The 27,554-nt window shown below is 50.8% G+C and overlaps 1 protein-coding gene across 1 annotated transcript; it reads left to right on the top strand.

The window, feature by feature from the left end:
• The first annotated feature begins 910 nt into the window (after positions 1–910).
• On the top strand, positions 911–27,554 carry epas1b (endothelial PAS domain protein 1b). The gene is made up of 16 exons (XM_068740902.1): positions 911–945; positions 8,908–9,095; positions 13,455–13,606; positions 14,454–14,541; positions 15,893–15,993; positions 16,095–16,297; positions 18,929–19,035; positions 22,510–22,657; positions 22,800–23,008; positions 23,214–23,425; positions 23,643–23,756; positions 23,986–24,458; positions 25,860–25,947; positions 26,181–26,268; positions 26,359–26,517; positions 27,403–27,554. The coding sequence occupies exons 1-16, from the start codon at positions 911–913 to the stop codon at positions 27,552–27,554; spliced, it is 2,517 nt and encodes an 838-aa protein (XP_068597003.1).

Below are 27,554 nucleotides of genomic sequence, written 5' to 3'. Positions count from 1 at the left end.
AGCAGGTACATCAGTACAGCAGGTACAGCAGGACAGCAGGAAGCAGTACAGCAGGAAGCAGTACATCAGGAAGCAGTACAGCAGTACAGCAGGACACAGTACAGCAGGTACAGCAGTACAGCAGGAAGCAGTACAGCAGGAAGCAGTACAGCAGTACATCAGGAAGCAGTACAGCAGGTACAGCAGGACAGCAGTACAGGTGAGACTTCAGGAATGAACTGATGAATCGTGCCTGTGCGTGTGTGCGTGTGTGCGTGCCTGTGCGTGTGTGCGTGTGTGCGTGCCTGTGAGCGTGTGCGCGCGTGCCTGTGTGTGTCCGTGTGTGTGAATTTTCTGAACAGACAAAATAGAAGTAAGAGTAAAACTGCTGCATTTAAATGTTTTACATTAAGTATATTTCTTTAAGAAATATTAAATATATTTCTTTAAGAAACATTAAGTATATTTCTTTAAGAAATATACTTTAAGTATATCCTTGTAACGTCTTCAGAGTTCAGAACTGAATTGCAACACCGGAAATCACAGGTTGGGGAGAGAGACGCGGGGGGCGGGCCGGACAGGGGGCGGGTCCGTTCAGGGGGCGGGTCCGTTCAGGGGCGGCTCACGGGGACGGTCCAGTCCACATTGCCGGCCGGACTCCAGGTCACACCGAACTGTCCCGAGACGTTCCGGAGACCTGCGGCAGCGTGTCAGCAGCGGCCCGTCTGGGTGAGAGGCTGAACAATCCTCGGCAGCGTTCTGGACTGCCTGGCCCGGAACCCCCCAGCGTTCTGGACCGCCTGGCCCGGAACCCCCCCAGCGTTCTGGACTGCCTGGCCCGGAACCCCCAGCAGGGCTTTGGACTATTAAGAACTGTCACCTCGTCTCTTCGACCTGCTAGACTCGAACCTGGACTTCACTTTGGAGGAAAATGACGGCTGACAAGGAGAAGAAGAGTAAGGTTCTGTCCGTCTCTGCTGGACGCCACCCGGTCCGGATAGCTGCCGACTCCGGTCCGGATCGCTGCCGACTCGGATCCGGATAGCTGTAGACTCGGACTCGATCGCTGCCGACTCGGGTCCGGATGGCTGCCGACTCCGGTCTGAATCGCTGTTGAATCGGTTCCAGATCACTACGGACTCAGATCCAGATTGCTGTTGACTCAGTCTGAATCATTGTGGACTCGGCCTGGATCATTGTGGACTCGGCTGGATCATTGTGGACTCGGCCTGGATCATTGTGGACTCGTCTGGATCATTGTGGACTCGGTCTGGATCATTGTGGACTCGGTCTGGATCATTGTGGACTCGGTCTGGATTGCTGCCGATTCGGATCCGGATCGCCGTTGACCCGGTCTGGATCATTGTGGACTCGGTCTGGATTGCTGCCGATTCGGATCCGGATCGCCGTTGACCCGGTCTGGATCATTGTGGACTCGGTCTGGATTGCTGCCGATTCGGATCCGGATCGCCGTTGACCCGGTCTGGATCATTGTGGACTCGGTCTGGATCATTGTGGACTCGGTCTGGATTGCTGCCGATTCGGATCCGGATCGCCGTTGACCCGGTCTGGATCATTGTGGACTCGGTCTGGATTGCTGCCGATTCGGATCCGGATCGCCGTTGACCCGGTCTGGATCATTGTGGACTCGGTCTGGATCATTGTGGACTCGGTCTGGATTGCTGCCGATTCGGATCCGGATCGCCGTTGACCCGGTCTGGATCATTGTGGACTCGGTCTGGATTGCTGCCGATTCGGATCCGGATCGCCGTTGACCCGGTCTGGATCATTGTGGACTCGGTCTGGATCGTTGTGGACTCGGTCTGGATCATTGTGGACTCGGTCTGGATTGCTGCCGATTCGGATCCGGATCGCCGTTGACCCGGTCTGGATCATTGTGGACTCAGTGAGACGTGTCGTGACAGACCGGTACGTTCGGCGGCACGGACGGCAGGACGTTCACCAGATGGATCCGGGGCTTGTCATGAATCAGATTTCATTTGGATCCGCTTTTAAATTCCACATGAAAGCCCTGAAACGGGTTTCTCATTGATTTGTGACCGATACAAACAAGATCAAAGGAAACAACATTTAAAAAAAGCAAAATGAATCCGTTGTGTTGGGTTCATGAAGGAATAACGCAGCCTCTCCTGAGACCGACAGCTCGATACCGAGCCCTCGCCGGTTTGGGTTCTGGAAAACCCAGCAGACCTGCTGGTCCAGCCCAGCGGTTCTCCCACCGGTCAGACATTAGCATGTTGTGAAACGATTCCTGAGTGTCGAGTGTCTCATCCTCTCTAGATAAAGAGAAACCAAACGGCGTCTCCTTTCCACGTCCAAACCGAAGAGCTCGTGTCCCGTCCTGTCCTCTGAGGACCAGAGACGGGCTGGAGCCGGTCCCCAAAGACAGAAAGAGACCGAGCCCAGCAGCGTTGAGTTGCTTTCGCGGGGCGACGGTGGCGCAGGTGGTTGAGCAGGCGGTTTGATTCCCGGCTCCTGCACACGTGTACACTGCCGTTGTGCCCTTGGGCAAGACGCTTCACCAGCACTGCCTGTGTGAATGTCGGCGGGGGTCACGAGGGCCGACGTCGCAAACTGACAGCCTCGCTCCTGTCAATCTACCCCAGGGCAGCTGTATCTACCCCAGGGCAGCTGTATCTACCCCAGGGCAGCTGTATCTACCCCAGGGCAGCTGTGTCTACCCCAGGGCAGCTGTATCTACCCCAGGGCAGCTGTGTCTACCCCAGGGCAGCTGTATCTACCCCAGGGCAGCTGTATCTACCCCAGGGCAGCTGTGTCTACCCCAGGGCAGCTGTATCTACCCCAGGGCAGCTGTGTCTACCCCAGGGCAGCTGTGTCTACCCCAGGGCAGCTGTGTCTACGACAGGGCAGCTGTGTCTACGACAGGGCAGCTGTGTCTACCCCAGGGCAGCTGTATCTACCCCAGGGCAGCTGTGTCTACCCCAGGGCAGCTGTGTCTACCCCAGGGCAGCTGTATCTACCCCAGGGCAGCTGTGTCTACCCCAGGGCAGCTGTATCTACGACAGGGCAGCTGTATCTACCCCAGGGCAGCTGTATCTACCCCAGGGCAGCTGTATCTACCCCATCGCAGCCTCTTCCTTTGGACTTCTGGGAAACGGCCCTGCATCATTCCACCATCATTTTTACCTCGTTCACTTTCTCACCTGCCCACTCCTCCTTTCCTGCCTCCTCCATCCTTGTGTCTTTCTCCTCACGTTGTATTCTCTCACATTTGTCCTTGGCTGCCTGCTGTGCCGTTTGCCCCCCCCCTGCTCGCTTTGTTATGATTGCCCCCCTCCCTCCCTCTTTGCTTCTCCCGTTACTCCTTGTTTCAGGTTCTTTGACTCGGCCCACAAGTTTCCCTCCCTCCCCTCTGTCAGAACTCTGTCTCCTTCCCATTTCCCATTTCCCGTTCGCCAGCTCCCTTTCTTCCACTTCCTGTGACCAAAATGGCCAGGTTCCATGGTTTACTGAGCGCCACCTGGCTGAGCTCCAGGTCCTCCCAGACCCTCTGAGCAGGAAGGGTTCTTGTTCATTCTGATACTTTGGTGTTCCACATCTATACATCTCCACATTTGAGGTAATCTATACATCTTAAACTTTTTCAATCATTTCTCTCCCCAAATTGAAGCGCTGATAGCTCTGAGGGCCAGGGCGTCATTACAGGAAGTGATTGCTGCTGGAATGTTGAAGGAAAACCTCAAAGTCAACTTCACTTTTATCTTTGTGCTCATTTGCATAGAGGCTACTCCATGTCCGGATCATCGACGAGATTTCAGGGTTAAAGCTGGAATATGTAAGAAGCTACAGTCGGCACGTGACCAAGCGAAAACCTGTACGGGATTTACATTCCCTTCTCTATAATTCGCTAATCCCTTCCTGCAGATTAGACTCCCGTTCGGCGCCGCTACCGGCCCGGGCTCCGTTTACCCACAGCGAACGGGGCGTCAAACGCCTCCAGAGGAAATCGGGAACATGACAGTTTGTCTCCGACCTGCAGTCTGTTAGTATTCTGATGAAGGACCCGAGTCAGCTGCCACGCCCCGCTCCACCTGGTCTCCCCTCTCTCCCCCCTCTGTGCCTCTTCCAATCAGCGAGTCTATCCTGACCACCGGCGTGGCGTGGGCGGCTTTGTTTGTACCTCTCTTTCATGGACTATCGGCATATCAGCAATCTCCTGCATCTTTCTTCCCCTGATTGAGCCAAAGTCGGGGCCCTTGTTTGGGTAGCTGTTTGTTCGGCTGTGTGTGTGCGTGGGTGTGCGTGTGCGTGTGCGTGTGCGTGTGTGGCTGGCTGTGTTTCCAGAACTCTATGTTCTACAGGATCACAGATTAGCCAGTACTGCATTGTTGCTCTGTGTTTGTGTTCAGACAGGCGCCACAACTACAGGAAGAGCCACTGTAAGCAAGGAAAGGTGTGTGTGTGTGTGTGTGCGTGTGTGTGTGTGTGTGTGTGTGTGTGCACACACGTTGAGTGGAAAGCAGCATGACTTCCACAGCGTGAAATCAACCTTTAAGACGTTTCTTCAGTCTAACTTCCTCTAGCTTGTTTTCAGGGCGTGTCTTCGGCGATGCTCGTCTCTGATAGGTCTTTATTCTCGGGAACATCCTGTGACATCAGCTGTAGGTTGTTTCAGATTCAGGTCTATTCCGTCAGGTTGCTTTGATGACATCAGAAATCAATGCTGATGAATTCAGCTTCATGGACCGCCAATGGAAAACTGTGGACCCTCTGGGTTTGTGCTCAGCTCGGTTAAACACCGGTACCGATCTTCAGACTAACTGAATTGGCCTTTGAGGTCAAACTTTCAGGCTTCAGTCCATCTGTCCGTCCCTGGGAGCGATGGACGGGACAAAAAGGCCTTGGATTGAATCGTCACTTACTATTATGAAGTTTACTCCGCCTCCCATTGTCTAATGGGATCCCAACGGGAAACCAGCTTTAAAATCATCCCGGACTCCTCCTCCAGGACCGACTCTCAAGTCGTTTTCACACCAAGCGGACCCGGTTCTGACCCGGTTCGACTGGGGAGCTGAAAGTCGCAACACTGGTGCTTTTATCACTTGTTCCAGTTCTGCTTTTATACTGTGATTCTAAAGCGAACCGAACCTTCTGAGCTGCATCACGTGGTTGAAAGGAGCGCTCATCGATTGGACAAAGTAAGAGGGGAAGTCCCGCCCTTTCCCATGTTTGTGTTGGTTTGGAGTGTGCTCTGTACTTCCTCTGCCCGAGACTCACTGCGTAGCGTTACTACGTACATCTGTCAGTCAGTCTGTTCTAGGGCAGCCGTATCTGCCCCAGGGCAGCCGTATCCGCCCCAGGGCAGCCGTATCCGCCCCAGGGCAGCCGTATCTGCCCCAGGTTAAAAGAACAAACCCGTGGAACTCAGAGGATCAGTTGGGGATTAGTTTCTGTCGAGACAGCGTGTGTGTGTGTGTGTGTGTGTGTGTGAGAACATGGATGGTAGGTCAATGCTACATCAAAAGCTGATGAAGCATTTTGGGACGTGCAGCGACAAAGAACACACGCGCGCACACACACACGCACACACACACACACTACCTCTCAGTTGGGTTTAATGAGCTCTGATGACTCACTGATGGAGCAGACACCTGATGAGATAAGCTAACAGCCCCTTTGGTTCTGCTAATTGTGCGTTATCGTCTCCTCACTGTGAGGTCATCGAGTCGGTTTCATGTGTGTTTCTGTTGGGTCGGAATCACCGCCGGAGGGAAGGCCAGGGTTTTACACCGAGAGCGTCTTCTTTGCTGCCTCATCATCGTCTTGAAATTGTGCTTGTAGTCCAGTTGTACCAAACTAAAGGCCTGAATTCTGCATGTTCTGTTGGGTCGCGTCAGACCCACCGGTGCGGCCCCGTTACACAATGTTTCACCACACACACCCAGCTGCGGTTTTAGATGTGGTCAGAACCACACAGACCGCATTCAGGTCTGTGTGGTTCTGACCACATCCAAACTCACTATGAGAAGCTAGGTGCTAAAAAGGCCACAGGCCTCGACCACATACCCACCCGGTTCCTCAGAGACGCAGCTGTCTCTATCGCCATGGTAACCCATCTGATAAATGTATCCATCAATCAGTGCCACGTCCCACAGGAATTCAAGAAATTCAAGAAAAGGAATTATCCCTCTGTATAAAAAAGGAAACAAATTAGAACCTGGCAACTACCGCCCTGCTTCCATCCTTTGTTCCATGTCAAAGGTCATGGAGAGAATAATCCAGGAGCAAACCAACCGCTACCTCGCCGAGCATAGCCTGCTCTTTGAATTCCAATCGGGCTTCAGAACATCCCACTCCACTGACACATGCCTCATATATCTGACCGACTACGTCAAGCGTGAAGTAGACTCGGGCAAATACTGCGGCATGGTCATGCTGGACCTCCAGAAGGCCTTTGACACCGTTAACCATTCAATCCTATTGAATAAACTAGGGGCGATTGGTTCTGATAGCACATCAGTAAACTGGATGAAATCGTACCTTGAGGGACGAGAACAAATGGTGGACATAAACGGAACCTTGTCCTCGTCCCTCCCGGTAAGCTGTGGGGTTCCTCAAGGCAGCATTCTAGGGCCGTTACTGTTCCTCCTATACATTAACGACATGAGTGCTGCCTGTAACTGCAAATTGTTCCTGTTTGCTGATGACTCAGCACTCCTGATTTCGGGAGAGGACAAAGTGCAGGTTGAGGAAGCTCTCAGCTCTGAGGTCACCAGAATCCGTACTTGGCTTACGGATAACAAACTGTCACTACATCTTGGTAAAACCGAATCGATTCTTTTTGGGTCTAAACACTCTCTACGTGAGATAAATGTTAACGATTTCAAGGTCACAGTCGATAATACAGTAATCTCCAGCAAAGAAGAGATTACCTATTTGGGCTGTGTTCTTGACAAATACCTGTCTGGTGATAGTATGGCAACTAAGGTGATCAAAAAAGTCAATCAGAGAACAAGATCTTTGGGCAGAATGTCTGCTTTTGTCTCCGGACGCTTGCTGGAGCCTTGTTCAGCCCCTCTTTGACTATGCTAGCACCTCCTGGTACTCCAACATCAAAGTGTCCCTGAAAACCAGGCTCCAAACCTCCCAAAACAAACTGATTGGGCTACTCCTCAATCTGGGGCCCATGACCCACCTTCTTCCTGGACATTTTGCTAGCCTAAAATGGCTCAGGGTAGAAGACAGGGTTAAACAACTCAAAATGGGATTGGCATTTAAAATAGTCAATGCAGCTCTGCCCTCAGTCCCCTCAATCCCTGCATACCTGACGGAACACCTCCACAGATTTAGTGACACCCACAGCCACAACACTAGAGGGAGCTCAAACAACAACCTGATTACCCCCTCCTTGAGGACTAACATGGGTAAATCATCTTTTTACAATACTGCCCCCTAAGGGTGGAACTGTTTGACTCCTGCCCTCAAAACATGCACCTCTTTGGCCTCCTTCAAAACGGCCCTAAAAATACACCTTTTAGGGGACAGAAACGGGGATAGTCATCACGACTCTCTCCAGATCAACCCCCCCCCCCCTTTTTGTCCACTTACGTTGTACATATTAAGTGTTTTTTTAACTTATTGTTATTTTGCATCTGCTGAGTAATTTAATATTAGTTTAGGGTTAGGGATTTCTAAAAAGACCGCAAGGGCTTTTTAGAAATGCTCCTCTTAGACAGGATGTGTGACTGTACTTGTACTGTAATACATGCTAATGTTTGACTGTATTTGTACTCTAACATTCTAATAAATCATCACAGTGTCAGCTGTTCGCAATATACAATAAGCTAACTGACACGTTAAAATAATAGATGTTTGCATCACACTGTTTCGCGCTGCATGCTGCAACTCATGGGGCCTGCCATGATGAGCAGCGTGTCGTCAGCCCAGAATGAAGGTCAAGCTGAAGCAGAACAAAGGTCAAGCTGAAGCAGAACGAAGGTCAAGCTCGGCAGAGTGAAGCAGAGTGAAGGTCAAGCTGAAGCAGAACGAAGGTCAAGCTGAAGCAGAACGAAGGTCAAGCTGAAGCAGAGTGAAGGTCAAGCTGAAGCAGAACGAAGGTCACACTGAAGCAGATTGAGGTCAAGCTGAAGCAGAGTGAGGTCACGCTGAAGCAGAACGAAGGTCACGCTGAAGCAGAACGAAGGTCACGCTGAAGCAGAGTGAGGTCAAGCTGAAGCAGAGTGAGGTCACGCTGAAGCAGAACGAAGGTCACGCTGAAGCAGAGTGAGGTCAAGCTGAAGCAGAGTGAGGTCACGCTGAAGCAGAACGAAGGTCACGCTGAAGCAGAACGAAGGTCACGCTGAAGCAGAACGAAGGTCACGCTGAAGCAGAGTGAGGTCACGCTGAAGCAGAGTGAGGTCAAGCTGAAGCAGAGTGAGGTCACGCTGAAGCAGAACGAAGGTCACGCTGAAGCAGAACGAAGGTCACGCTGAAGCAGAGTGAGGTCAAGCTGAAGCAGAGTGAGGTCACGCTGCACCGAGGAGGTTCCGTTTCTGATGTCGTTTGTTAGCAGGATTACGGGAAACACTGCCGGACGGATCTTGATGGAAAAAAATCTGAAGTCGTGTTTTGGTCTAATTTAGTATGACCTAACTTTATTTTGAAGTTATCTTTCCTCTTTTGTGTTGAATTGTTTCTAGGATTATAATAGTTCTCTCCATCGAGAGTCCGTTTTAAAACAATATTAAAGTGATCAATTTAAAAACATTTGGTTTGTGTTACACAGTTCTGACTTTCCGGTAAAATAATTTAATCAATCTAAGAAAACATAAAACAGCAAATGTGTTAAAATTAAGTGAAATTATGGAATCTGATATTATATTGATTTTAAAATACAGCTCTGGATTAGCTATAATTAGGTTTGTCCTCCTGTCCCGTCTTCAGGAGCAGCTCGGAACGCCGTAAGGAGAAGTCCCGGGACGCAGCTCGCTGCAGACGCAGCAACGAGACGGACGTTTTCTACGAGCTGGCTCACCAGCTGCCTTTACCTCACAGCATCAGCTCTCACCTGGACAAGGCCTCCATCATGAGGCTCGCCATCAGCTTCCTGCGAACACGAGCGCTACTGACTGCAGGTATGGACGCGCACGCACGCACACACACACGCACACACGCACACACACACAGGCTGCGTCGTCCCCAGTCCGTTCATTACCGACAGGTGTTGCTGCGTGCCATGGTGTTTGTTAGGAAGGTATTCGTTGATGCTTTTCTTTCTTCTTCTGTCGTATGTCCTCAGACCTTCAGCTCTGTTGCAGCAAGCCAGTCCAGTGGGTCGTTGTCCAAGTCAATTAAGCCCTGATCACCATTTGGCGGGCGGTATATGGGGCAGCTGGTAGCACGTGGTCCACAGTCTGACCCTTTTCTTTGCTCCCCTTCCTCTTGTCTCACTGATCAGAAGGCGAGGGAGCCTCGTAAGAAACAGACCTCTCGTTCTGGACATTCCTTAGGCCAGATAAATCAACCTTCAGTTAGGCGTCTGAAGCTGAACCGGTAAAACGCAGCATTCAGCTCCAGCGTGAGAGCAGAGGTGAAGCCCTTCACCTGCATGAAGCCTGGATGTTGCAGTTAAACGTCTGCTAAATCTTTGTTTTACCTGCCAACACGTCTGGTCCGTCACGGCCAGCGCCTGTTTTGTTCTGCCGTTAGCGAGCGTGAAGCGACAGTCGACATTAATCTCTGAATAACGTCTTCAGCACCTTCAGCAAACGCATCAACAGAAGGGAACGTCCGACAGGTACAGGTGGACCGGCAAATGTTAATCAGTATTACTTGAAAACTTTGCAGTTCATTGATTTTGGTATTTGGGTAAACTGACCCGCTTCATGAAATGCTTGAAATTCGGTTGGTTATCTGACCTGCTCCCAAACGCGGGGAGGGGGGGGGGGGGGGTGGAGGCGATGAGGTTAGTATAGCGGTGGGTGGAGAGGAAGAGGAGATCTCCAACATGCAGCAGCAGATAGCCTCCGGGGTGGGAGGAGCCCATCGTTGGCTTGGTGCTGCCCCTGCTGCCCCTGCTGCCCCTGCTGCCCCTGCTGCCCCTGCTGCTCCTGCTGCTCCTGCTGCCCCTGCTGCTCCTGCTGCCCCTGCTGCTCCTGCTGCTCCTGCTGCCCCTGCTGCTCCTGCTGCCCCTGCTGCTCCTGCTGCTCCTGCTGCTCCTGCTGCTCCTGCTGCCCCTGCTGCCCCTGCTGCTCCTGCTGCCCCTGCTGCTCCTGCTGCCCCTGCTGCTCCTGCTGCCCCTGCTGCCCCTGCTGCTCCTGCTGCCCCTGCTGCTCCTGCTGCTCCTGCTGCCCCTGCTGCCCCTGCTGCCCCTGCTGCCCCTGCTGCCCCTGCTGCCCCTGCTGCTCCTGCTGGCCATAATACCCATCCGCATTGGCGCCAAACGTGCTCGTCCCCCTACCCTTCTTCACATACAAGCGTCGTGTATTTGCGGCCTTGGCAACGTAAGGTACGCTCCGTTAGGACCAAAACTGGACCCAGTGACGAACCGGACCGACTGAACCGGCACCGGAAACATTGGACAACATCTGTCCTTCCATTCACCCAACAGTTAACATCTGTCCTTCCATTCACCCAACAGTTACCATCTGTCCTTCCATTCACCCAACAGTTACCATCTGTCCTTCCATTCACCCAACAGTTACCATCTGTCCTTCCATTCACCCAACAGTTAACAACATCTGTCCTTCCATTCACCCAACAGTTACCATCTGTCCTTCCATTCACCCAACAGTTAACAACATCTGTCCTTCCATTCACCCAACAGTTACCATCTGTCCTTCCATTCACCCAACAGTTACCATCTGTCCTTCCATTCACCCAACAGTTAACAACATCTGTCCTTCCATTCACCCAACAGTTAACAACATCTGTCCTTCCATTCACCCAACAGTTAACGTCTGTCCTTCCATTCACCCAACAGTTAAAATCTGTCCTTCCATTCACCCAACAGTTACCATCTGTCCTTCCATTCACCCAACAGTTAACAACGTCTGTCCTTCCATTCACCCAACAGTTACCATCTGTCCTTCCATTCACCCAACAGTTAACATCTGTCCTTCCATTCACCCAACAGTTACCATCTGTCCTTCCATTCACCCAACAGTTAACATCTGTCCTTCCATTCACCCAACAGTTAACAACATCTGTCCTTCCATTCACCCAACAGTTAACAACATCTGTCCTTCCATTCACCCAACAGTTAACAACGTCTGTCCTTCCATTCACCCAACAGTTAAAATCTGTCCTTCCATTCACCCAACAGTTACCATCTGTCCTTCCATTCACCCAACAGTTAACAACGTCTGTCCTTCCATTCACCCAACAGTTACCATCTGTCCTTCCATTCACCCAACAGTTAACAACATCTGTCCTTCCATTCACCCAACAGTTACCATCTGTCCTTCCATTCACCCAACAGTTAACATCTGTCCTTCCATTCACCCAACAGTTACCATCTGTCCTTCCATTCACCCAACAGTTAACATCTGTCCTTCCATTCACCCAACAGTTAACAACATCTGTCCTTCCATTCACCCAACAGTTAACAACATCTGTCCTTCCATTCACCCAACAGTTAACAACGTCTGTCCTTCCATTCACCCAACAGTTAAAATCTGTCCTTCCATTCACCCAACAGTTACCATCTGTCCTTCCATTCACCCAACAGTTAACAACGTCTGTCCTTCCATTCACCCAACAGTTACCATCTGTCCTTCCATTCACCCAACAGTTAACAACATCTGTCCTTCCATTCACCCAACAGTTACCATCTGTCCTTCCATTCACCCAACAGTTAACAACATCTGTCCTTCCATTCACCCAACAGTTACCATCTGTCCTTCCATTCACCCAACAGTTACCATCTGTCCTTCCATTCACCCAACAGTTAACAACATCTGTCCTTCCATTCACCCAACAGTTAACAACATCTGTCCTTCCATTCACCCAACAGTTAACAACGTCTGTCCTTCCATTCACCCAACAGTTAAAATCTGTCCTTCCATTCACCCAACAGTTACCATCTGTCCTTCCATTCACCCAACAGTTAACGTCTGTCCTTCCATTCACCCAACAGTTACCATCTGTCCTTCCATTCACCCAACAGTTAACATCTGTCCTTCCATTCACCCAACAGTTACCATCTGTCCTTCCATTCACCCAACAGTTAACATCTGTCCTTCCATTCACCCAACAGTTAACAACATCTGTCCTTCCATTCACCCAACAGTTAACAACATCTGTCCTTCCATTCACCCAACAGTTAACAACATCTGTCCTTCCATTCACCCAACAGTTAACAACATCTGTCCTTCCATTCACCCAACAGTTAACAACATCTGTCCTTCCATTCACCCAACAGTTAACAACATCTGTCCTTCCATTCACCCAACAGTTACCAATCTAATGGCTGCAGCTCTGTTTGAGCTGTGCCGGATCTTTATCGGGTTCATCTGTCCACACAGATGTTGGAGGTCGAGCATCTGTTCAGCAGATTACTGGCGTCGCCATCGTTGTGTGTTTGTCTGTTTACCACCCTGCTGCACTCATGTTGGAAATACAAACTCCATGAAGTACTGGGGTATGTAATGAGTACTGAAGTACAGAGTACAGCGTTACCCAGAGATACCTGCAGTGGTACGCAGAGATACACGCAGAGATACACGCAGAGATACACGCAGAGATACACGCAGGGATACACGCAGGGATACACGCAGAGATGCACGCAGAGATACACGCAGAGATACACGCAGAGATACACGCAGGGATACACACAGAGATACACAGAGATACACGCAGAGATACACGCAGAGATACACGCAGAGATACACGCAGAGATACACGCAGAGATACACGCAGGGATACACGCAGAGATACACGCAGAGATACACGCAGAGATACACGCAGAGATACACGCAGAGATACACGCAGAGATACACGCAGAGACACACGCAGGGATACACGCAGAGATACACGCAGAGATACACGCAGGGATACACGCAGAGATACACGCAGAGATACACGCAGGGATACACGCAGAGATACACGCAGAGATACACGCAGGGATACACGCAGAGATACACGCAGGGATACACGCAGAGATACACGCAGGGATACACGCAGAGATACACGCAGAGATACACGCAGAGATACACGCAGAGATACACGCAGGGATACACGCAGGGATACACGCAGGGATACACGCAGAGATACACGCAGGGATACACACAGAGATACACAGAGATACACGCAGAGACACACGCAGAGATACCAGGACCAGGACAAGGAGGAATCTATTGGACCGGCTTCCCAGCACGCATGCGCACACGCATGCGCACACACACGCACACACACGCGCACACGCACGCGCACACACACGCGCACACACACGCGTGAAACAGTTTAAGCACCGTGTTTCCCATCTGTCCCTCCAGGCTGTAACGGCAGCAGCGCTGATGTCGATGAGGACAGACAGATGGACAGCCTGTGCCTCACATCTCTGGAGGGCTTCGTCACCATGGTAACATCAGACGGTGACATGACATTCTTGTCCGAGAACATCAGCAAATTCATGGGGCTCGCGCAGGTACACAGACCTGGAACAGCACAGGCACACATTTTAATTAGGGACGCGAGTCATGCTTTTCACGCCCTACCTGTCAGTCCGGGACAAACACACACTCAATCAGCTCAAACACACACACTCAATCAGCTCAAACACACACACTCAATCAGCTCAAACACACACACTCAATCAGCTCAAACACACACACACAATCAGCTCAAACACACACACTCAATCAGCTCAAACACACACACACAATCAGCTCAAACACACACACACAATCAGCTCAAACACACACACTCAATCAGCTCAAACACACACACTCAATCAGCTCAAACACACACACCCAATCAGCTCAAACACACACACCCAATCAGCTCAAACACACACACACTCAATCAGCTCAAACACACACACACACAATCAGCTCAAACACACACACTCAATCAGCTCAAACACACACACTCAATCAGCTCAAACACACACACTCAATCAGCTCAAACACACACACCCAATCAGCCCGCATGGTCCCGTGTGCTTCACCGTCCAGACGGGTGTCAGATATCATGTGTTCACCTCCACGTCTTAACAGAGCCAGACCAAACTGTGCTTTTCTGAGCCTTCCAGGGTCTACCCACAATCTCCAAGTTCTAGTTATTCTTCGTTGTTTCGTTGAGACATGTTGAAATGATTCATCCGTAAAGGTCAGGGACGGTGACCCCAAACACACGGCTCGCTGCTATTCGTCTGATGCCGCTCGTGTTCACCCCAAACAGACACGCGTAGGAACATCGATTCAGCGTAAACAGACCCAACACGAGGGGTCATTGTGGTTGCTCATTTTAATCTGGTGTTGTGTTGCTTTCAGGTGGACCTCACAGGTCACAGCATCTTTGACTTCACCCATCCATGTGACCACGAGGAGATCAGAGAAAACCTCACCCTGAAGACAGCTGGTCAGCATCTTTATGCAAATACATCAATCTGATCGAACCTCAAGCACAACGACGTCTTCCACCTATTTTTGAAACCTTTATTCTAGCGCCATTCTCTCAGGCCTGTGGCCTGTCAGTGGAGCCAGAAAGAAGTTCAGAGTCTGATGGACACTCAGAAAACTCTTCTGAGCAGTCGACTCAGCGTTCAGCTCAACGTCCCCGTCCTTTCGGCCGCCTGGAGAGATGAACAAACCTCTTTGTTCCATGGCCTGTGTGCAGCTTCACACAAATGGAATTAGTCCAAAGAAAACAAGGCAAATCCATACACGTTTGTCACGTAATGTTGTATCTCTTGAACGAGTGTCCAGAACAAACATGGGAGCTTAAGAGGGAGGAATCTCCAGAGACACAGCAGAGAGTGTTAGCATTGTCTGCTAACAGTCAGAGAGGGACCATGGACGAAGCGTCCTCTTCAGCAAACCCAGTCCAATCAGTGTGGAACTGACCGAGGCTTGCATGAAACAAAGTTCTGTCTTCATAAAATACACAAAACCATCACACAACTGTTTCCAGAGGACTGTATTGATCACCCGTTTGTATTTTGTCTTCGTTTTGTCGACATCTTCTCTTGAACACACTTTATTCACGCATTTTTATCTACCGTAAAGAATAGATTTTCTTTCTATTGTCTTGTTTGAACGTGACTATTTGAAGAAACACTTATGAGTGCAGATTCAACGATGACACACTTGTGAACTTTGACCCTGCGATGTAACAACTTGGCCTGACATGTCCTGTTTACGTTTGTGCGTTTGAGATCATTCCCTGACTCCCCTTGTTGCTCGGTCCAATATCTCACGTCAGGTAGTCATTATGGACTGTTTCCAAAAGGCATTAAACCGAAGGTAAAGCGCGTTTCAAACGTGAAAGCTGAGGAGTTAAAAAGGATTTCAGTATTGATACGTGTTTCAGAGCTATCACGAGGAAAAGTTCATGCGTTCTACACCTGCAACGGTGGCGCAGGTGGTTGAGCAGGTCCAATGATCGTCCAATGATCGATGGGGTTCCTGTCAGTCTGCCCCAGGGCAGCTCTATCTACCCCCAGGGCAGCTCCATCTACCCCAGGCTACAATAGTAGCTTCACCACCACCAGCATCTTTAACTGCCTTGAAAAGCGCTATATAAGACCAAAGTATTATTAATATTTTGATTAAGACCACCAACAGGACCAATTACCTTCACAAAACCACTCATGAAATAAAACATTCAGTACAGAAATGGTTTGTCATTTTTTATCTATCTATTAAACTAAAGTTTCTTTAGTTTGTTTTCCCGATCAGATTAGCATCTAACGTTCGACTGTTTGTTTCAGGCAGCGGTAAAAAAGGCAAGGAGCTGGATTTCTTCATGAGGATGAAATGCACCGTCACCAACAGAGGACGCACCGTCAACCTCAAGTCAGCCAACTGGAAGGTGAGACAGCTGGACGTCGCTCCGCTTCCTCTCAAACGTCAGTCGAATCAGAAGGACGTCTTAGATGCCTGTGAAGTCATTGCTCCTCCTGCCCCTTCGAGGTGCTGCACTGCACTGGACAGCTAAAGGTGTACAGCAGCTCTGCTCCACGTGGGCTGTGTCGCTTCAAGGAACCCCCGCTCACCTGTGCCATCCTGATGTGCGAACCCATCCCACACCCAACCGACATCGACACCCTGATGGACAGCAGGACGTTCCTCAGCAGGCACAGCATGGACATGAAGTTTACCTACTGTGACAAGAGGTAGGAGGCGCATACACTCACCGTTCCACCGTTCTCATGACGGTTACATCTATAGTACATCTATAGTACATCTATAGTACATCTATAATAGTACATCTATAATAGTACATCTATAATAGTACATCTATAACAACAGGGTGAACCAAACATTTTGCATTTTTGCCGTATTTTAGCCAATCTCCCCTCCGGGAATAATGCAGCCTCATGGAAGCACGTGTAGCGCGGTTAGCAGGAGCTAACGTAGCATTGACAGTTTCTCCCGTGTGCCGGTCTCAAGCCGGATAAATGCAGAGAGTTGCATCAGGAATGGAATCCGCCATAAAAATAACCAAATCTAAGATGTAAATCAACGTAAAGAAGAAAGTCACACCGGACCAGCCGAGGCCCAGATTAACAACGGATTACTGTGGGTCAAAGACAGAGACGAAGAAGGGGAGGAAGACGAGTGCATCAGCAGCGAGGGAAGAGGGAATGGAAGAGTTCAGGACAGAGTAGAGACTCTGAATGTTGGGACGAAGACGGGAAGAGCCAGAGAGCTGGTGGACGTGTTGTGTGTCCAGGAGACCAGGAGGACAGGAAACAAGGCTAGAAGCTGAGGAGCAGGGTTCAAGTTGTTTATAACGGAGGAGAGGAAAGAGGAATGGAGGAGGAGTTATCTTGAAAGAGGAGCGTTCTCGAGGAGAACCGAGTGTCGGATAGACTGATCAGTTTGAAGCTGGAGATTGAGGGAGTCATGTTGAGTATATGTGGACTTTACCAAAAGGATGGAGATGGCAGTAGTTAACACTTATTTCCAGAAGAGACTAGAACATAGGGTGACCTTCGAGAGGGGAGGGAGGAGCACCAGGTGGACGACATCTTGTGTAGACGGAGCAGTTTACGGGAGGATGGTGACCGTCAGGTCGTGGTAGGACAGAGCGTAGCCACTAGCCAGCTAGCATAGGCTGCTGGCGAGGAAGAGGACTCTAGTGTTGTGGAAGTGACAAAGATTAGCATAAGAGGTAAGAAAGGCGATGAAGAGGATGAAGAATGGGAAGGCAGTTGGACCGGACGACACACCTGTTGCTACGTTCGGGTACGAAACGGGATCATCCATGATTCAGTGTTTTTACTTTATTTTGAATGCACATAGCGGCACTCTATCCCGACCCTTTGAATGAACACGACGACCCCCTCGACCAGAGGTACATGATGTCACATCAGTCCCGTCCGTCAATATATTTGTTGGACCATTTCTCTCCCACTGTATTCAGGAGGAGATAACGCACACACACACACACACACACACACACACACAGGTCTGTAGTGTTATCACTTTGCTCAGGACAAAGGTTTATTTTGTAGAGTGTGTGTCTTTGGGCTGTGAACACACACGTCTGCGTGACTGCGCTGCACACAGGACTTTTTTGCAATTTAATAGTTGGCTAAATCTTTTCCCCAATTACACAAATGAGTTTTTTGTTGATGTCCTCCTGGCTTAGCAGGAACGTCGGCTCATTAGGGAAGGGACAAAACATTTCTTCATCTCAGGTCTGGCAGAGACCGAGGTTTAGCAGGAGAATGAAAACCGAAAAAGAAAAGGAGTAGGGGAAACGAGGAACAAGTCCAAACCTTTGGGCTGCCCCACATATGAGAACGAATCAGGACAGGATGTGGATGGACCAATACTGTAATCCAGCTTGTTCTGGTGACATCTGAAGAACGACAACACAATAGGGGCGGCAGTGGCTTGGGCCTTGGGTTGGGAACCGGAGAGTCACCGGTTCAAGTCCCGGCCCAGACGGAATGAGGAGTGTGTGCTGGTGGCTGGGTTAGGGTTAGGGCCAGTCTGCCATCGGGGCATTGCAGGGCCCCCTATGCCCGCCCCACATGCCATGGGGCCCCTATACATATATGCATGTGTGTACTTGTTTCGTTGCGGTATTTGTAGTGGCCAACATTCAATATCAAAATAAAAGCTTTCTTCTTTCTTTCTTCAACCAAAAAGAAGATGAGCTATCTCTGCAGAAGGCTAGCAAGCTCATCCAGTAGGGGGCGCCTCCCTACGTCCCTGCTTCCCAGCCATCTCCAAGCTCAATGAACAGAAGAAGGAGGCTGGGAAAAGACAAAGGGAGAATGAAGTGTGGAGGGTCCGAACGAGTCCTTCGGCATCTGTCGACCTTCAATCAGGAACAATCCCCATCGGTTTTTTATTGTTATTTTACTTACGTCTTCTGGAGACATTTTCTTTCTCCACGACAACCTCCTCTATTTTCTCTACCACATTTTTGTAATGTTCAGAACCTGAATTTGCATTGGGGGGTTAATTTAAATGAATTTTTATTTAATTTACTCAGGATCCATTAGGATTGAAAGCTCATTTTAAGTATTTCTGTTTGGTTAAAATCATCAGTGGTGTGTTAATGTTGGTCATGACGAAACTAAACAGGAAACTAAATATGATCTCGTGTGTCGACGCATTTACTTTACAAAAGGGAAAATTGATTTTCTTTTACAGCCTGAGAGCAAAGCCTCACTGACAGAGAGGCTAAGAAGGAATCAGAAAGAGGAGATGGGGAGGGAGACCATTTCTCATTCCTGGTTCATTTCTCAATCTAAAGACTTTTGAAGTGTGAAACGTGTGTGTTACAGGATAACGGAGTTGATGGGTTACACACCAGAGGATGTGCTGGGCCGGTCAGTCTATGTCTTCTACCACGCGCTGGACTCAGACAGCGTCACCAAGATCCACCACAACTGTAAGCACAACCGCACAACTCGTGAACGAAGGCACCGAGTGACGGTTTACTCACGCCGGTGGACACAGCCTTAGTTTGACAGCAAAGAGTTAGGGTGAGGTCAGACCTCGGTCTCTGCAGACTCTAGGGTGAGGTCAGACCTCTGTCTCTGCAGACTCTGGGGTGAGGTCAGACCTCTGTCTCTGCAGACTCTCGGGTGAGGTCAGACCTCTGTCTCTGCAGACTCTCGGGTGAGGTCAGACCTCGGTTTCTGCAGACTCTCGGGTGAGGTCAGACCTCGGTCTCTGCAGACTCTCGGGTGAGGTCAGACCTCGGTCTCTGCAGACTCTCGGGTGAGGTCAGACCTCGGTCTCTGCAGACTCTCGGGTGAGGTCAGACCTCGGTCTCTGCAGACTCTCGGGTGAGGTCAGACCTCGGTCTCTGCAGACTCTCGGGTGAGGTCAGACCTCGGTCTCTGCAGACTCTCGGGTGAGGTCAGACCTCGGTCTCTGCAGACTCTCGGGTGAGGTCAGACCTCGGTCTCTGCAGACTCTCGGGTGAGGTCAGACCTCGGTCTCTGCAGACTCTCGGGTGAGGTCAGACCTCGGTCTCTGCAGACTCTCGGGTGAGGTCAGACCTCTGTCTCTGCAGACTCTCGGGTGAGGTCAGACCTCGGTCTCTGCAGACTCTAGGGTGAGGTCAGACCTCTGTCTCTGCAGACTCTCGGGTGAGGTCAGACCTCGGTCTCTGCAGACTCTCGGGTGAGGTCAGACCTCGGTCTCTGCAGACTCTCGGGTGAGGTCAGACCTCGGTCTCTGCAGACTCTCGGGTGAGGTCAGACCTCGGTCTCTGCAGACTCTCGGGTGAGGTCAGACCTCTGTCTCTGCAGACTCTCGGGTGAGGTCAGACCTCTGTCTCTGCAGACTCTCGGGTGAGGTCAGACCTCTGTCTCTGCAGACTCTCGGGTGAGGTCAGACCTCGGTCTCTGCAGACTCTCGGGTGAGGTCAGACCTCGGTCTCTGCAGACTCTCGGGTGAGGTCAGACCTCGGTCTCTGCAGACTCTCGGGTGAGGTCAGACCTCGGTCTCTGCAGACTCTCGGGTGAGGTCAGACCTCGGTCTCTGCAGACTCTAGGGTGAGGTCAGACCTCGGTCTCTGCAGACTCTCGGGTGAGGTCAGACCTCGGTCTCTGCAGACTCTCGGGTGAGGTCAGACCTCGGTCTCTGCAGACTCTAGGGTGAGGTCAGACCTCGGTCTCTGCAGACTCTAGGGTGAGGTCAGACCTCGGTCTCTGCAGACTCTAGGGTGAGGTCAGACCTCGGTCTCTGCAGACTCTCGGGTGAGGTCAGACCTCGGTCTCTGCAGACTCTAGGGTGAGGTCAGACCTCTGTCTCTGCAGACTCTCGGGTGAGGTCAGACCTCGGTCTCTGCAGACTCTCGGGTGAGGTCAGACCTCGGTCTCTGCAGACTCTAGGGTGAGGTCAGACCTCGGTCTCTGCAGACTCTAGGGTGAGGTCAGACCTCGGTCTCTGCAGACTCTAGGGTGAGGTCAGACCTCGGTCTCTGCAGACTCTAGGGTGAGGTCAGACCTCGGTCTCTGCAGACTCTAGGGTGAGGTCAGACCTCGGTCTCTGCAGACTCTAGGGTGAGGTCAGACCTCGGTCTCTGCAGACTCTAGGGTGAGGTCAGACCTCGGTCTCTGCAGACTCTAGGGTGAGGTCAGACCTCGGTCTCTGCAGACTCTAGGGTGAGGTCAGACCTCGGTCTCTGCAGACTCTAGGGTGAGGTCAGACCTCGGTCTCTGCAGACTCTAGGGTGAGGTCAGACCTCGGTCTCTGCAGACTCTAGGGTGAGGTCAGACCTCGGTCTCTGCAGACTCTAGGGTGAGGTCAGACCTCGGTCTCTGCAGACTCTAGGGTGAGGTCAGACCTCGGTCTCTGCAGACTCTAGGGTGAGGTCAGACCTCGGTCTCTGCAGACTCTAGGGTGAGGTCAGACCTCGGTCTCTGCAGACTCTAGGGTGAGGTCAGACCTCGGTCTCTGCAGACTCTAGGGTGAGGTCAGACCTCGGTCTCTGCAGACTCTTGGGTGAGGTCAGACTTCGGGCTCTGATGACTAACTCGAGGCTTCGATAGAGCCTCAAAGGCCAATGAGTGGATATACAGGGTGATCCAAAAAGAATACACCAAAATAATTACGTATTTATTCATTGGCTGTGCTCGTCCTTCGTTTCTCTCATGTCTACAAACAGGCATCATGTTGCAGGTCTGGCTGAAGGAACAGAAATACCCAATGAAGCAGAGAAGTTCTATGGAGACCAGCAAGTTCACAGGAATATTGAAGATAATGGGAAAATAACCATCCAGGCTGGATGTTAGGAATATTGAATTAGGAGAGTTAACAAGCTCGTTTATAAAGCCTTACATTTCTGTCTCTCTCTCCTCTCTTCTTTGTGTCTGAGAGCATGGGCGGAGTTACAGGACATCTTTGTTGAATTAAACAAAACCACTGCAAACAGTGGTGTGTGAGAGAGAGAGAGAGAGAGAGAGAGAGAGAGAGAGAGAGAGAGAGAGAGAGAGAGATGGTGGTTCTCTCTGCTCACAGTGCAATGTCATTAGAGGCTAATCTAGTTATTTAAAACAACCCCTCTGTGGACCTGCATCTGATTGGTCGGCTGGTCAACCAATGAAAGCGGACTGTTTGACCTTGGCAGAGGTTATTGCTCAAAAACAAGGGAATGACGGATGTGTGTTGTTCAGTAGAGCAGTGCCCAGGGTCAGGGTCAGGGTCTTCTAGTGGCCTTTCAGGCTGTATGTGGATCTGAATCGTTTGTGTCTACAGATCATGGCTGTCTGAAATCTGACACACACACACACACACACACACACACACACTGGTTCTGGCATTCTGTCTCTGGCCACAGTCCTGATCCGTTCCCACGACAGAGCTGAACTTTGAACGGAGGTCAAACATCGCTGGTTGACTTCATAAATAAACAAATTATTATTTAATGAATCTAACAAACGTCTAACTGGATGTTGACAAATGCAGTAGAAGGTGTAACGTTTACTGGAACGCAGTGAATGACGTGTTCACCACCGCGCACTCAAATAGAACCGAGCAATGGCTCAAGGTTTTATTCAAATACAGCCAAAAGTGTTTAAGGACTAAATTGAGTCATTGTACTAATGCCAAGCCAGTAAAAGCACTGTAAAACTATACACTGGGCACTAAAAACTCCTCGCTGTACACGAGACCAGGGACCGTTCCACTAGCACGCAACACAATCCACTCCCATCACAGCGATGAACGAAAGACGCCTCCCGTTATTCACAGGTCTTCACACCACAAAGTCTCTTTAGTTTACCCAACCGAACCCAAAGAGACTGAGGGTAAATGCTGGCGTCACGACTACGCCAAAGAGGATTGGCAGGTCCTTGTGGGTCAGACTGGCGTTTCCTGACACACAGCTTGGCCCTCTTCCCTCTACCTGCAGTGTGCACCAAGGGTCAGGCCATAAGCGCTCAGTATCGCATGCTGGCCAAGAGCGGAGGCTTCGTCTGGGTGGAGACTCAGGGAACCGTCATTTACAACAGCCGGAACTCCCAGCCCCAGTGCATCGTCTGCATAAACCATGTCCTCAGGTGAGCGGCGTCACCCAAGGGAGCCTGTCTGGCGTACCGTGGTACCAGAGCACAACCTGAAAACCCTTTTTCCTGTGCTCATGTGCTCCTGAAGTATGCTGTGTGTCACAACTCGGTCTGTTCCTTTGCGCTAATCCTGCAGTGGCATTGAGGAGAAGTCCACCCTTTTCTCCTTGGAGCAGACGGAGTCTCTCTTCAAACCAGGACACGTGAGCAGCTTCTTCTCTGCTGGAGTCGCAGGTGTGCCTGGAGAGCCAGGTGACACGCTTTTCACCAGACTCAAAGAGGAGCCGGAGGACTTTGCTCAGCTGGCTCCAACTCCGGGAGACGCCATCATTTCCCTCAACCTGGGTCTGTGCTCACTCCCATCACCCTCCTAGCGCTCTGGTTCATTTGCATCGATGCTCAGTGACGTGTCCTGAAGATGCCCACCACGAGGCGCACCATGACCACAAAACAAGAGACCAGTCAGAAGAGTCCACTTGGTGTCAATAACTTTGTTAAACTTACATCAAATGTTTCCCTCATTGCTTTCAATAATTAACTGTTGCTGCAGGTCAGCCCCCATTGAAGGAGCCTCATCACCCTGCAGGATACACCCAGATCTCTGACACACCCGTGGCCCCGCCAGGACCTCCCTCCTGGACCAGTGATAGTCACAACCCCGCCCCTTCTGCCTCAGGCCACACCCATGGTCCAGTTCCAGTGGACATGGCTAACATGACGGGCGCATTTGCCGCCACGCCGAGCCTCAGCAGCTGCTCCGCGGTGAGGAAAGACGGCGGGATGGAGAGAATGACTGTTCCATGAAAAGGATGAATGGCTTGGAGGCTCACGGGTAGCTTAACGAGGGCAGTGTGGGGGGGGGGGGGGGGGGGGGATAACGGGGGTGCATATCTGGAAGCCTTCAGCCTTCATCCACACGATTTTATTATGTTTGCATAATAACAATAAAGAATCTTTAACTGCTCCTACCCCCCTGCAGCCCTGCAGCCCAGGTGATTACTGCTGCTCTGTGGAGGCTGACCTGAAGGTGGCGCTGACGGAGAAGCTGTTTACTCTTGACACAGAGGGAAGCAGGAGTTCCAGGAATACTGAGGTGTGTGTCCTTCACTCCACACCATAAATACACTAAAGCCCCTCCTGTCTTACTGCCCCCGTGGAGAGAATCCAGAAGCACACTAAAGAGTCCGTTCCCCTCAGTCTCTCTCACAAGAGGGTCTTTGTCAGAGCACTCGGGCGACTGACTACATTTCATAGGGAGAGAAAATGATTGAACGGCAGCTTGTAGTTTTGTTCATAACCCATGTGATGCTTGCCTTTGCCAGACGGAAGGGAGCGACTTGGACCTGGAGACTTTGGCTCCATACATTCCAATGGATGGTGAGGACTTCCAGTTAAACCCCATCGTCCCGGAGTCACAGTCCCTTGAGGGGGGTCCTGCAGGATCCATGGGGAGCAACGACGGTCTCACGCAGAGCTTCAGCGACATCGCAAGCCTCTTCCAGTCACTGTCCTCCCCTCACCAGTCTCAGAACCGGTCAGCTCTGACCTGGGCTGCAAGGGGGACGAGAGGCTCCAGTCATGAGGTGGACCCCCATGTAGGGTCATGCATGATGGGGCACATGCGGAATCCTCCATACCAGACTCTGGCCAGCACCCTTCTGTCCTCCATGGGTGGCAGGCAGACTGTGCAGTGGCCGCCTGACCCTCTCTTGACCTACCGGCGCCGGTTGATCGACACGCCGTGTGGAACGGAGCGCCTTTCCTGCCATCAGAACGCGACTCATCCTAAACAGAGGTGATGCCTACAAAAAGCTAACGCAGGAATACGGGGTGACGCTTTATGTATATTTATACACATACAATACAGGACAAACCTAAGATTATCTATAAAGGAATGGAAAGGCGTCGTTTAATTCACCCGTTGGAACGACCGGTCTTCTTCCGGTCTTCGACGAGGACAGACGTTTGTCCTCTCTCTGCTCCTTTCGTCCCTGCTTGCATTCTTTGTCTCGTCTCGTCTCTCTGCTTTCCAGGACCCGCTGTGCGCTGAGCTCTGGTCTACTAAATCATGGAATTGATTAACTGGTCTCTTAGTGCGATTGATCACATTTTTTCACCCAAGCATGGGACTCCGGGGGGGCCACCTGTCCAGACGGGACCCACGCAGCAGGCTACACCATCCCTGGAGAAATGGAGAGTGGTCTGTCTCACGGTCCTATCTGTAGAGGACACTGAAGATATTTGGCTGTTTGGCTTATTGGTGGGGGCGGGGCATCTGCTAATTGGGGCGGGAGTTGCCCTGGTGCACCAGGAAGTCTCCAAGTTCTGAATAAATTGGCCATGGATCTAAAAGTGCTCTTCGGTGCTCTGGGGGACCGGGTGATGGCTCGAATCGAGGACCTGGGCAACCAGCTCAGGGATCGATCCGGGGAGGACCGGCAGAAACTGGATCCCGTCTTGTGCCAGCAGGTGGAGCTGTATCGCAGATCAGTTCTCGGAGGGACTGAAGTCTCGCCTTGGCACACGAATCGAGGAATAACTGAGGACCAGTTGTATATTTGGATTAAGCTAAAGTTTCATTTCAGCTGAATATTGGATCTATTATGTCTCCAGCCCCCCCCCCCCTCTGAGGGAGTTCTGTATGACGCCAGGTCCCAATCAAACACGTCTGACTCTTCACACACATGAATTCTCTCACACACACACACCTCAACGGCTCATCTGCTCTCGGGAATCTTCCTACTGCCCCCCCCCTGCTTCCCCGAAGGACAATTCTCCGGACTTGCCTGGTTCCTGCTTCTCATTGAACCAACTCCTGCGCGTTCCCAGTGCAGCGTTCCCAGTGCGGCATTCCCAGTGCATTCACACGAGCAGCGTTCCCAGTGCGGCGTTCCCAGTGCGGCGTTCCCAGTGCGGCGTTCCCAGTGCATTCACACGAGCGGCGTTCCCAGTGCAGCGTTCCCAGTGCGGCGTTCCCAGTGCGGCATTCCCAGTGCGGCGTTCCCAGTGCGGCGTGTCCTTCCCTTCCATGTTGTCCTGTGTACCTGCTGCTTTCTGCACCTTCTTCAAGCGAGTTGTTGGCAGCGAGATTTAATTGAACTCGTTTCGTTGGACTGAGGACGATAAACGTATTCCATCCGTTCCAATCACAACGCAGGATATTCCATCATCAACTTGCACGCCACCATGTTTGCAGGTCCATTTTCAACTTCACACGAGCCTCCAGAGACGCCAGTCCTCCCATGGCCAGCGGACTCAAGCGCCCCTTCACACAAACGGCTGCGGTGAGTTCCCGTGACGCAGCCCCCCCCCCTTTGAGTCACGTTTAATAGTGAGCATCACTGCTGGACGAACAGGACGGAGGCCTCCGGGTAACTTATTACACTTATTAACGAATAACAAATCTATGGCGCAGAATGTTGTTGGAAGCCTTTTTATCAGCATCATTAAATACCTGATTGTCAAAGATCAATTGAGGAGAAACGTTCTAAGAAGTAACGGTATGGTTGTAATTCAGGATGAAAATAAGCCATCAGAAAACACCTGGAAGAAGATGAGGGACGGCAGGTGTGCTGGCATCGGCCGCTCCCCGTCATCACTGGCGGGTACGAAGTCTTTTTGTACCCGTTGAGTATTTTGTAGATTATCTTCCACGCAGTCCTCGTGGCGCTGTGATGGACCTTCGTCTCTCTCAGATTCAGGGATGGGGAGGATTATGGCAGGCGACGCGTCACTCCATCTCACCTCTCTGCAGCAACGCAGGAAGTCTCAATATCCAGGAAGTGAGACACCTTTTTCAGAAAAGACTGGCAATTCCACACAGTATGACGTGCTGCCGCCTGACCCGACCGAGGGTGAGCCGCCTGACCCGGCAGCGAGACGCACCCAACGCCACCGACGGCAGCTCAGGTTTCATTTCATGAACACGAGAGGAAGTCAGTCGGATTTTTAGCTTGCAGGATTCATACCTGTCAACCTCCAAGGCTCCATGGCCTCACAAAGTTTTATTTTTCCTCACTAAATAATCTTACACCATATATTTTTTTTCAAATGCGTTTATTTATGTACCGGTACATAGTTGGACATTATTAATTATGATACAGTTTAACATTTGATATTTTAACTAAACTAAAAGATCCATTAATAATGCTTGTAATTTACATTTTTAAATAAGAACAGATATTTCGGGGGGAAAAAATCGTTAGCATTTTTATTTTTGTAAACCAAACTTAAATATCGATCAATGATGCTTGTAATTTAAATTTCAAACAGTTCGTAATTCCTACTCTGCAGGGAGTCAGTGAATGCATCTAGGGAGGAGGGGCGGTGCATGTGAGCGTGCTCCCGGGGGGAGGGGGTGAGAGAGACGGGAGAGGATATCTGTTCCGTTAGCGGCACAGTTAGCGATTAATAAAAGCTTGTTCTGAGAACATCTCGTCCTTATTTCGGCGTCTGACGGACGCTACAGACCCATCATTCTCAAATTTGCGTTTTTCCGTACAGATTTTCTTCTACGTCTTAGAATGCATAAAATCCGCACTTTGTACGGCAAAAACGTGCTGGTTGACAGGTATGAGGATTACACAAAAACGTTAGTAATTCTGCTTTGTTCCCTGTCTAACGAGATGTTCTTCTTACCTCTGATTCACACATGAAACGCTTTGATAGACTGACTTTGAACTCACTTTGGTTTCTTCCGGCCCACCTGCTAACGCTGGTTGTTGACATACATTTTCCAGGCATCGCCAGTCGCTTGCTGGGCCCCTCCTGCGAGTCGTCCTGCCTGCCGGAGTTGACCCGTTACGACTGTGAGGCCAACGTCCCGCTGCAGGGCAATTTGTACCTTCTCCAGGGCTGTGACCTGCTCAGCGCTCTGGACCAGGCAACCTAG

This window comes from Brachionichthys hirsutus, chromosome 7, assembly GCF_040956055.1.
Source record: "Brachionichthys hirsutus isolate HB-005 chromosome 7, CSIRO-AGI_Bhir_v1, whole genome shotgun sequence".
NCBI lineage: Eukaryota > Metazoa > Chordata > Actinopteri > Lophiiformes > Brachionichthyidae > Brachionichthys > Brachionichthys hirsutus.
This window is presented reverse-complemented; position numbering and strand designations above follow the sequence as displayed.

Bases quoted from the DNA above. Each gene is read 5' to 3' on its own strand.
- epas1b (XM_068740902.1), top strand. From the start codon at position 911: ATGACGGCTGACAAGGAGAAGAAGAGTAAGGTTCT. The intron at 15,994-16,094 runs GTGAGACAGCTG...TGCCCCTTCGAG, and splicing joins TCAAGTCAGCCAACTGGAAG to GTGCTGCACTGCACTGGACA. The intron at 26,269-26,358 runs GTACGAAGTCTT...CGTCTCTCTCAG, and splicing joins CTCCCCGTCATCACTGGCGG to ATTCAGGGATGGGGAGGATT.